Source organism: Mobula birostris, chromosome 6, assembly GCF_030028105.1.
Source record: "Mobula birostris isolate sMobBir1 chromosome 6, sMobBir1.hap1, whole genome shotgun sequence".
NCBI lineage: Eukaryota > Metazoa > Chordata > Chondrichthyes > Myliobatiformes > Myliobatidae > Mobula > Mobula birostris.
The window spans coordinates 169,358,128-169,370,451 of record NC_092375.1 but is presented as its reverse complement, the minus strand read 5'-3'; the positions used below and the strand labels follow the sequence as shown (position 1 = coordinate 169,370,451).

The 12,324-nt window shown below is 37.7% G+C and overlaps 1 protein-coding gene across 4 annotated transcripts in view; it reads left to right on the top strand.

Annotated features, from left to right (window-relative positions):
• LOC140199568 (mitogen-activated protein kinase kinase kinase 20-like) overlaps window positions 1–12,324 on the top strand; it is a 126,104-nt gene that overhangs the window by 72,715 nt on the left and 41,065 nt on the right. For all 4 annotated transcript variants that reach the window (XM_072261852.1, XM_072261854.1, XM_072261853.1 and 1 more), the window contains exons 12-16: window positions 4,604–4,648; window positions 5,768–5,798; window positions 5,886–6,025; window positions 7,160–7,222; window positions 10,602–10,694. In XM_072261852.1, coding sequence (XP_072117953.1) covers window positions 4,604–4,648; window positions 5,768–5,798; window positions 5,886–6,025; window positions 7,160–7,222; window positions 10,602–10,694 — 372 coding nt within the window. The remainder of the gene's footprint in view (window positions 1–4,603; window positions 4,649–5,767; window positions 5,799–5,885; window positions 6,026–7,159; window positions 7,223–10,601; window positions 10,695–12,324) is intronic.

Below are 12,324 nucleotides of genomic sequence, written 5' to 3'. Positions count from 1 at the left end.
CAGGAAAGAGACTTGGAAGTGGAGCTAGTACCTGACTATACAGGCAGATTAGTGCATAGAGGTGGATGGTTCCTGTCCATCCCCCACCCCCAGGTTTATGTGGGTCAATAACAAAGAGAATGAAGGACAAAAGTAAAATTTATCCATCTCAAGCTTGTTTGCTCCCACTTAATGTCATATGTTTGGAGAGTAGATGGACAGAAGTAGTTACAGTAAAAAAAGGATCTAGTGCTTTCCCGGCATATATAACAAATAGCCTTTTCTCGGGCTTCCAGCCGGGTACAGGTATCAATTTTAACCAACGTTTTGATTACAAACTCTGCCATCTTCATTAGGCATGATGCTTGGGCATGTCTAGCCAGTGGTATTTATATCCCGATCATCCGTCTCTCGTGATTGGTTCATCCTCATCCAATCAGGTTTCTGTTGTCCCACCTTGCTTACAATTGAACTCTAGTTCTTACTCAGAGCGAATCCTTCGTCTTTGTTAAGATTATACCATCTACAAACCTGTAAGGAAGCTTGAATCACAGCTTACATGGGTTAAAGATGACCTGGGACTCAGGACGGCTGGTGTTTATGGAATTCCCTGTGAATGCAGAGAAGCGTGGCAGAGTTTGTCATTGCAACATTGGTTAAAATTGATACCTGTACCCGGCTGGAAGCCCAAGAAGAGTTTATTAGTTACTGTAAATTCTAAAGATTTAACTCTGTTTTCAGAATATTTTTATAAGTAGCTAAGGCATTTTTCATATAGGTTCATCAAATTTCCCTCTGTGGTTATGGTGACTGTTCATGCTACTTTGCTTATAATGACTTTTATTATTGGTGGTATTAATTAACTAATTCCCATCCCTGTTTCTGAACTGTTTCTACCTGGATGAAGTCCAGGTGTCAGTTCCATCACCAGGTAGAAATGTTGGTTATTGTTGCTTCCCTGCTTGCTGAAATAATGAAGGGCAGAAGGGCAGATAAACATCAACTTGAGTCTTCTCATGGGCTCTGCTGTCTAACCTATTGTAACTTATTATTCCAAATTAGATTCTGCTTTCAGCAGTAGTGTCTCTTGACTAATGAAAGAAAAAATGCTATTTTTAGCGATGAAGTAGAAAACTCTTTAACATTGCCTTTATCAAATAAGGTCACCACAGTGCACTGGGATTGCTCAGCCCTCATTAATTTTGTTTAATCAGAACAAAAAATTTGGGTCTTTCATGGAATGTTGAAGTAGAGCAGATGGCATATTCAATGCCGTTTTCTAGAAAATATTCTACACGTTATCTGGTGTATTATGTTGTGAGTACAGTACTTTGCAAAAGACTCGGGCACATAGAGTACACCCAGCTGGAGTACCTAGCTACAGTGCTGTGTTTGTGAAAGTGGAGCGAAGAGTAAAGTTTGTAAATCTGGTGGAAGCAAAGGATGTTGGGAATGGTGAGGGTGGAGCCCCGCACCGCGGGAGGAGAGTCGGACAGGTGGCAGACGAGGGCCGGGACAGGTGGTGGCGTGTGTGCTGACACATCCAGCTCTAAGACACCAAGCAAGGGCATCTGATTCCAAGCGATTGGTTTATCAATCATTACAGGATGTCTCTCTGGTACTTCCTACTCCCTACCCTCTCCCTTTTCCTTTTCCTAACCATGATTCCCTCTCCCTGCCCCCTTCCCACTCTCAGTCCACAATAGAGACCCATATCAGAATCAGATTTATCATCACCCACACGTCATGAAATGGGCTTTTTTTTCTCGTGGCAGTAGTACAGTGCAATACATAAAATTACTACAGTGCTGTGCAAAAGTATTAGGCACCCTAGCTATATAAATGTGCCTAAGACACAGTTCTGTATCTAGAGTACTCTTAGTATATCAAGGTCTTCATTTTCCAGAAACACGTAAGTTTATTATTAACAGATGTTTCAGTATTTAAGCGTTTAACTTTAATGTTAAGCTTTTTCAGCTTACTTTAATTAAAGACATAAAAGGTCATAGGATGCATTAGCCAGTGATTTTGTTTAAAAAAATGCTGCATTATTTACATGTCTGTGGGGTTTCAGTATTTTACGTATGAACTTGGAATGCATTTCTTCCTGGTGAGCTGAAAGTTATCTCATCAATCTTTTCAACACTTGTAAAACTACATTTTTGGCAGGAGAGTGAACTTAGGGGAGCTTTGAGATTGTAATTAAAGTCAGAGGGCTGATGAAACGTTTACACAGTGCAATGGGCAGCACAGCCATATGTGACTTGAACAGTTTTTACCTTTAATGGAAAACAGTCAAATTGACTTTTTTACAACTTGTACTGTTCCTCATAAGTTCATTAATTTCTCTATTTAAAAAGTTCTGCATGCATTATTTGTTTTTTTTAACTCACCAAACATTGATGATAAATGCCATTAAAAAGCAGAAACTATGATTTCCGCGATCTAATTCAGAAAAGACTAGCCCATATAAATATTTATTGTTCGTCTCTACTTCAGCCCTTATAAAGTGAATTACTTTAAATGCAGGCACTTCAGAAATAGTTTTTGTAAAACATTCCACACTTACAAGTCAACATATGGACGTAATAATCAGGATCAGGCCAGTCGCCTGTTTGGGCTGCCCACTGCTCAGTAAGATCACAACTGTTCCAATCCTGGTGTCAACACCACATGCCTGCTTTCTTCCCACATCACTTATTATCCAAGTAACTATCAATATCTGCCTTGGATGTGTTCAGCAATTCTGCCTTCACCACTCTTATGATCCATTCAGGGAAGAAATACCTTCCAACCTCTGTCATAAATGGCTGACTCCTCATTTTGATAACATGGGCCCTTGTTCTTGATACCCCCACTAGGAGATGCCTCCTCTCTTATTCTTCTCACTAATTTTCCTCAGAATCTTGTATTTTTCAATAAACATCTCTTACTCTTCTCGGTGGCTGGACAGAATCACGCTACTGAATCCAACTTGTGTAAGCTGCAGCCAGTTTTGCCATTAACGAGTTAGGGGGCTAATTTCCAGTGCCTCTTAGGGTTTAACATCAAAGACAAAATTCTGCAAATGGTGGATCTCAGATACGAAAATAAAAAGTTATTGAAAACAGCTTCTGTCAATAGAGAAGCAGTTAAACTTTTAGGATGTCCTTGTATTAATCCTGTTTTTTTGTGTAAATTGATGTAACAATCACTCTATCAAGTACTAGGTTGATTTACAGAAGCACTTCTTCAACTGATTCTGATACTAAAGCAGTCTAAAGATATTGGGAGTCAAAATTTATACCTTAAACTTCTGGTAAAATTTTTGCTGAATCTCACTCAGGCGACTTTCTAAATGTAAGCAGGTAAGAATTTTTGTGGTTCAGGTACAGCCATTGTCAAAATCATACTCAATACTATCAATTCTGTCATTGGAGAAAAATGTTGCACCAGAAGTTTTTTTGCTTGGGTGTAGTGAAATATTAAAATCTTAAATACATGTACGGAATTGTTATTGCAATGCTCTGAATTTTAAATTATATTATTCATTGATCTAAAATAGGGAAATTTGGCAAAAAATGTGAACACCAAAGAAGCACAATAAATAACAAAAGGATAAGATAGGATTAAAATACAGAGTATATGAAGAAACGTGTCAACTAATGAAAAAATAATGGTGCTAGTGGCTTCAGGTGTGATTTTTTTCAATGCTGGTATTATGGTAAAAGAGAAATTCCTGGTGCAGATGAATCATTGGAGTCGTGCAGCCAAACAATGTATGTGTATTTATTGTTGGAATAAAACTTATCATTCAGATGTTAACCTGAAATTTAAATGAATGTTTGTCTTTTAAATGTAATGCAATCAGGCGACCATGGTGGTAAGTGTGCTGCAAATTGAAAATCCAGTAGGTATTTCTATTTCTATTCATAAGGATTGTGTAACCTTGCTGTTTGGAAAAAGGTGTTTAAAAATTTACTATCTGAGGTGGCCTAGTATCTCTTTTTGATGTTGCATCCATGCCCGGTATTCGAGTTTCAGGATTGGTGAGGTAATATCCACAATTATCTGGTGTTCAGTTCATCTTTACTATTCCATCTCTGTATCAGACCATTCATTTCAATTGCTTAAGGATCATGTTGACCACTTGTATTCTACAATCAGTTTCTCTAACTTTGCAATAAAAAGGGTTGAAAACTACCGTGAAAAACTTCAAACCTCTGCATCTCATTTAAAAGAGGAAGGCATGGTACTGAGAGAGCCGAAAATGGAGGAGCTTCAAGGATGATAGGAAACAAGAGTGCCCTTCATTAGAACGCTTCACAAAATAGACACCAACTGTGTTGCTGAAGTAAACATCCGTGGTGTGAAACTCTATCTTCATAGCTAAATTTAAATATCAAACAGCTGTAATGGTTTTACACAGTTCATGTAAAGAAAAAACAAAAAAGTGCCTCCCAGTTGCAATGCAGTAACCTGATTAACGCTAACAAGGTAACCACACCATGGGGTATACAACCAGGCTATAACAGCAAGCATTGGTTTGATTAAGTTGTCTGAATAAAATCGCTTATGTGTGCCGTCATAGTCGATTTAATGCCATCGTGATTCTGTAGTAATGTTCATACTTTTTGTTACACAGTTGCTGCCATCCTTAGATATATATTCCTGGACAGAGGAAGATGTGGTAAGCATATGATTCCCCTGTGAAATTAAAGCTGAACAATTGAATAATAAAATACAACATGTTAATAATGAATTTTCCTGCATTTAACACGTATGAGGTAAATTACTTTCGTGAGCGAGGCTGATGCACATATATGGCCATTTAAGTGAAATGGCTTCTGCAGCAAACTGCGAGTACAGTGGAAGAGATACCATTTTGGGGGGAAGATAGCTTTAGATAACGCCTCACAGTGTTTTTCATTTTCACTTTCAGTCATAATTAGCAAAACAATTCTAAAATAACATCAGTTTTTAAAAAAGCAGCTATATTTGAGTAACCTTAATCCAAAATTTCTTGGAAATAATGAGTCACTCATGCAATGCCTCACCAGATCCCACCCCCATTCCACCCCATTGGGTGAGCATTTAGGGTGATCAGGAGATAAAGTTGTAAGAACTGGCTCCCATTGAATTTGTAAGGCCTGGTGATGGTAAAAAAAAACAAGCTGTAGGAAGGCTTCACCTCATTAGGATTAGTTCAGATGGAGGGTTTTGGCCTAGTACATCAACTATCCGTTTTCCTCTGCAGTTGCTACCTTACCTGCTGAGGCCCTTCAGCAGCTCATTGCTTTTTGCACTGGCAGGCTCTTGTGTCTCCATAAATGGCAATCTCTGCTCACGCAAGTGCATTGTGTACACTTTCAGAAGTTTGAAAAACTTTGAATTCTGGTGATTTTTTTTCTGAATCTATGAGGAATCCAATATCAGAATTCAGTCATAACGATAGCAGTGACGAACCCTCGGGAACTCCCGGGCTTCATTTGCAAACAATAGTTCGAACATCCTAAACTTATTGATAATTATATAGGATAAAGCAGACAATTCCACATAGATCTTTTGTCATTTCTCAGGAAAATCTGAGCTACTTTTTTGAACAGGGCTGCACTAAATCATTGTATTTTATGTCATGTGTCTCAGATCGTAATAAATATTTTTGTTAATTAAGCCTTTTCATTGCCTTTAACAATCTTAAAAATACATTCATTATTTCTGATTGCAATACTTTGGAGGCAAAGTACATTGAATATTATTCTTTACCCTCCATCTTATTATAATCATTGTCCTTATTTCTCTTTTACAGTACTTCTGGGTACAACAATTGTTAGATAAAGGTAATAAAGATTGCGATTGATTCTTGGAATTCTGGAAATTCCATTGACTTGCAGATATGATGTATTTCTGTAACTTTGTGCGAATAGGTGACACAGACTGTGAAATGAAAGGCTATGCAGAACTGTTCAGAAATCACCACATAACTGGCCGAAGGTTGCTCTTGTTGAAAGATCAAGATTTGAAAGACATAGGAATCCACTCCAAAGGACATATCATTCATTTAAAGGTATGAAGGAAAAAACTTCAAGGGGTGCTTTAGAAACCTGAGCTGTTGTATACTGGGGTTGTATACACTGGAATTTAGAAGGATGAGAGGGGATCTGATTGGAACATATAAGATTATTAAGGGATTGGACAAGCTAGAGGCAGGAAACATGTTCCCGATGTTGGGGGAGTCCAGAACCAGAGGCCACAGTTTAAGAATAAGCGGTAGACCATTTAGAACGGAGTTGAGGAAAAACTTCTTCACACAGAGGGTTGTGGTTCTGTGGAATGCTGTGCCTCAGAGGCAGTGGAGGCCAATTCTCTGGATTCTTTCAAGAAAGAGTTAGATAGAGCTCTTAAAGATAGCGGAGTGAAGGGATATGGGGAGAAGGCAGGAAAAAGGTACTGATTGTGGATGATCAGCCATGATCACAGTGAATGGTGGTGCTGGCTCGAAGGGCTGAATGGCCTACTCCTGCACCTATTGTCTGTTTACTGTTGTTAGAATTTTGATTTGTGTTAGTGAAACAAGCTAGGAAACAAGCTTTCTATTTTCATGTCCAGTGCCACTAAGCACCCTCGAGTATTTTCATTTTTTATTAAGCATACCAGTTATTACTTAATAAATTTATGATGATCTATTCAAGTTTATTTATGCTTATTTATGTAATATCTTTTCAAGAATGTTTTGAAAATGTTCTATTCTTCCATGAGATGTGATATTATTTTCGAGATATATGAAATTCATTGCTTTTGATTTTGCTCCTTTCGATGAATGACAATAAAACCCCTTCTTCTTAACAGAGAAGTAAGCTCCTCTTGTTTTGTGTTAGGACAAATCAATAAAATTTTGAAACTTAAAAGGAATATATTAGTATCAAGGTGAATGATGAATTTTGCTGCAGATGCATATGCATTATCTGACAGATTGCCAGATTAGACCTGTAGGGCTGAATGGCCTACGACTGTTCAAATGTATAATAAAGCAAAAGCAAACTTAAGAAAATAGATATTTTGTTTTAAATCTAAAGAAGGATAAGTAGCTCCATTTGTCAGTCTAAAATAGTTCCCAGAAAATTGATGAAGTGTTGATGGAAGTTAGTGAAAAGATGGAAAGGATTGCCTGCTGTTAACAAGCCCATGTCTTCCCTTTCAGACTGAAATTGAAAAACTGACCCTTGACTACTTGAACCTCTTTCACTTTCCTCCTTTAATTAAGGTAGGTAAAGAAAAAAATAACATCGTTTTAAACCAGATCACATACAGTGCACTGTATTTTAAGCACCTTGTTAATCTTCTGTTCGGAGCTTGTAGTTCTTGATGCATTTATGATTCTGTTTCTAGCTACTTGCTTAGAAAGTAAAACAGACCAGTGAGTTTAATTATTAATTAGATGCAAAGATTTGTAGAAAACTTATCACAACATGTATATCATGGATCTATTAAGCACCTGCTGAGAATCAAAAATATATTTTGAATTATTTGCTCTAAACTGTAAAGATTTTTATACTTTGTACAAAGTCCTGTTGATTGCTTGTTCAGGTAGGTCAGAGAATGCATCACCTATAGTTTAAGTTTTGTAAAAACACTATAATCCTGACCACAAAATCAGCAAGCAGTGAAATAAGCTGATTATGCTATTTCTGTTGGACAGAATTATAGTCTACAACTGGCAATCCTTTTTACTGAGGTTCAGTTATTTCTCAGCACTTGTTGTGCCAGACTCAGCTATGGTTTATGACATCTCACGCATTACTCCACTGATCAAATAGTAATTGCATTTAATCTAATAGCTTCCTTTAAAATATTTCATAGTTGAAATGCTTTGTATTAAGTGGTAATTCCTTCTTGGTCATCTGGGCCTTCTGGCTGTAGACAGGTGCAATTTGCTGCTTCCTTCTTTATACTGAGTCATTGTTTTCAATTGAATTGGCAATAGGTTTACTTCTTGGACGTTGTCCCACCAGATTAAAAAAGGAGAAATCAATGCAGATGGTCAAAACATAATCACAGTGCATTGTTCAGATTTCCTCTGTAGCCTCCTGTCAGAAGGGATATTATTGGGAAATCATCTCTCGGGGATCTACTAAAAGCAAACAAGACCATTATAAACAAAGAATTGACTTAAAATTTTTAGGAACAAATCAGGATACAAGCATAAGGTTGAATGTTCAAAGTACATTTATAATCAAAGTATGTATACATTATATAACTGTGGCTGCCAGTAAGGAGAGTAATCTCAAGGTTGTTTAATGTATATGTAGCGCTTAGCTCTATCGGCTCTTTATCTTGGGGGGAGCCCTGTCTGCTGGCCAAACTGTGCCTCCTGGTTGCATCGTTGCTGTGTAATGCCACCTGGTACAACCTCACACATCAAATATCAGACAGCACACAATGTACACTTTACAGATTACACTTTATAAATCTTACTGGGACTATTAGATTAATGGAGGTACAATTTGAAGGAGAACGAAAAAGGCACCAGACTTATCAAAGTTCAACTTCTCCATGCACTCAAGTTGGAGCTCAAATAACGGGGTCTTCTCTTCACCCTGCAATCCCCTCCGACTCTCCGCTCAGGACCAACAACAGTGGTCAACCAGAGCGCTTCCAGCACATCCTTCTTGTCCCGAGTCTCCTCCTGAAAACCCCGCCAAACCACACGGTTCCCAGCCATATGAGACACCCATAAAAAGAATAACATGGACACCCATTGGTTATTCCCTCCCTTATCAATAATATAACCCAAACAAGCTGCTAGAAAAAGAACCACTGTCTCAGCAGTTAACATTATAGAGAAGCCATTTTAATTAGCCTACGCAGTAACATAGAAGAAGAAAACCCCTCACATATACACACTTTGATAATGTACTTTGAACTCTTTGCTTATGTCCTGATTTGTTCCTAAAATTTTAAAGTCAATTTCCTGTTTTTAACAGTCTTGTTTGCTTTTAGTAGATTCCCTAGAGATAATTTTCCAATAATATCCCTTCTGATGGGAGGCAACAGCAGAAATTCCATGAAGCATTAAGAAATAAAAGAAAACTCATTCATTCTCAGGGTCCGTTACTCTGGAAATTGTTTATGGTCTCTAAAGACTAGGATTAATACATACCTATCTCAATTATATTAGTAGCTAAATGGCGCTACATTTATTACCTGATGCTACAGGAATAAATTCAATGTCAGTTTTCTTGCTAGTTCATGAAACTAGCAGAATATACTTTATTATCTGTGATGCACTTGAACTGTTCTCTGACATTGGATTCTTTCTGGAGGGCCAACTACTTACAGTTTCCCTGCAGGCACGCTGGGAAATCTGCCCACTGAGCAGGTTCAATAAATCCATTCATTTCAGTAGTGAAGAACGGCACTACTGTGCTGGGAGATGGGCAAGTTTCTGGCAACTTACATTGTTTTAAATTAATTGATTTATGTGTATTATTAATTTAAGTGCAAACATTTTTGTATTTTGATGCTTAAATTGTTTATCTATTTTTAATATTTTATATGTTTTAATAGTTCTATTTTAATATGAATACCTGTGAATATCAAAGACAACCAAAGTGTTTTGATAGTACTGAATCGAGTGAACCTGGGATGTGTTGCATCTGACTGTCAGAGCTGTGCAAAGCCTTTCTGATTAGGAACCAGCTTTGGGGACAAATTACTGTTGCAAAGGACCCACTATATCTTAGGATTTGCGTTTGTAATGGTTGATAATTGAAATCTCTGCCTGTTGTACCAGAACCTGATCCACTTGTGTTTTATCACAGCTTTATATGCTGGTGAGTAGGGAAAATAAATGTTTCTCACTGGCTATTCTTTACACTGATTAGGGTTTGACTATATTGGCCTAAGCTATGTAAATTACTCATAGACCAAATTGATCCAAGAATCCAGAGTTGATTTAGAACTTAAAGGGTCATTTTTTTTTTAATCACAGACACCTGATTTAGTTGAATTAAAACACAAATCTGTCAATCTGAACTCAGTCACAAACAAGAGAAAATCTGCAGATGCTGGAAATCCAAGTAACACGCACAAAATGCTGAAGGAACTCAGTAGGCCAGGCAGCATCTATGGAAAAGAGTACTGCCAAAGGGTCTCGGCCTGAAACGTCGACTGTTTACTCTTTTCCATAGATGCTGCCTGACCTGCAGAGTTCCTCCAGCATTTTGTGTGTGTGTTAATCTCAGCTCAATGTTATGTTCTCTAAACAAATACTGTTTCCTGCACCAAGTCATTCTTCTGGAGGATTTCACAATGTTGAACTCACTTTTGTCTCTTTTGTCTTTACTTTCCATATCACCTTCAAGTTTTAAAATCGATTATTAGCATTGCATAATCACTATGGTCTGAATTTTGTTCCTTACTTTCCATCCTGGTGTCACACGGATATTTATGAATTGACTCTTTTAAAATAAAAGCAAGACTCCTTCCTCACACTGTAAAAATATTAACTCTTAAAGATGTTGCACTTTACAAATCTTATTGCTCGTACCCCTTTGTGTTTCACTGTGCGCACGTTGTACTATAATTAGAAATATTTTGGTTGCAAAGACAAATATAAATCACTGAACAATTTTTTTTTGAAGGGAGATGATTCTGAAGAAGATGATTTTGGAGAAAAGATACTGAGCCTTGACTTGCTCTTTGGTTATCATTTAAAGCCGGGGAAAGGATTCCAGGTAAATGACATCTGAATGCCTTTTACATCTCAGTGCTCTGGCATTTATATTAGTACTATATAATGCATGAGTGATGCTAGAAGCCTTTGCCAGCATTAAGTCCTTCCAGTGCCTTGATAAATTTTCACATAGACTTTACCCCCAGTAGAAGATTTGCAGTTGCTGAGTTCACCAGTCTGATCAAGCCTACCAACAGCTTGATCAGTGGCAGTTCTCAGAAGATGAGTTCTGTGTTACATTGCTGGAGCAAATTAGGCAGCGATGTCATCAGATGACTAAGGCTAATTCTCTACTGTAAGATGAAAGGTTTGGTTATATATGGTTACTTTTGTGCAATTGGCCTTTTGGAAAGAGTGGAAGATCTAGCAGTGCCTACAGCCTATAGGATTTGCACTCAAAACATTGTCCTAATCACAACCAAGCCACATGTGGCTCTTCTGATGTGCACCCCGCAGCTCTTCAAGACCTCTAATTTCTATATTAGAATATGAAATTTTATTATCATACACTATAGTAATTATACTCTGTTCACCATCATACATTGCTAACGCTAAGACACCAACTAGAATACCAATTAGAATTCTTTGAAAAATCGCATGCATTCCTCTTTTGACCTTCGTACCCCCACTGTGGCTGTGAAACTAAGCATGATGAAAGCACCAAATCAAATGAAAGTACAAAGATGAATACAGATCTTTTAAGAGAGGGATGGGAACATGATTTCTTCTTTGTGCCCAGTAGTGGAGATAAATACGGCTGCCCAATCTGTAACAATTTGATTGACCATTGAAAAATATCAAAGATTAAAAGCCACAGGCGAAATAATCTTGCCCTCCAATACACAAAAGAGTCCTTTTAAATTGCTGTCTCAAGCATAGAACCCAGCTTCACAGAGCGTGTGTCTCAATAGGATATCCATACATCATATTGTCAACAGAGGTAATTAATGATATTACAATAGATAAGTTAGTTAAATTTAGTTTATATTGCATTGAAATTTTATTTGGTGAAAAACTTAGAGGATCTTTCCACATCTACAGTTGTATGTGTGTGTTTGGTGGGGTGATGCACAGAACATGCAATAACCATGTGGCTCTTTTGGTTAAAGGTGATTGTGAACGTTGCTCTGTGAGTACAACTGCATTAACTGCACTAACCTATTGGCTGTGGGTCACCGATGTAGTACCAGGCTAGGCTTTTACAGCACCCATGAAACTTGTTTCAATGCAAAGGAGCAAAGTGCAGAGTAGATTCCAGGCTGGTGCAGGCATGCTGACTTGGACATTTTGCCCTTGTAGGTAATTAATTCATTCTGCTTTCATGATTGGAATCCCAGACTATTTCCAGCAATCTTTGCCATAAATCCACAAAAACCAAACAAACTTTCCCCCGTTACTCTACCAAGTGACCTGACCTGGTATCCCCTCTAACGGTGTTTTTTTAAGCATGATGCTAGAAACTGGAAGAGAAACAGCATGTCAATTTTGTGGTTTTTTTCTGCTTTTGGCATGTGGAAGTTGTTCTTGCTATGTTGAGCAGGATGCTTCATGTCCATAGCTTGGTCTGAGAAGATGCTTGATGCTCGGGGAGGATGAAGCAAGGTCTGTAATTCATTAAACAGGGTTGCATG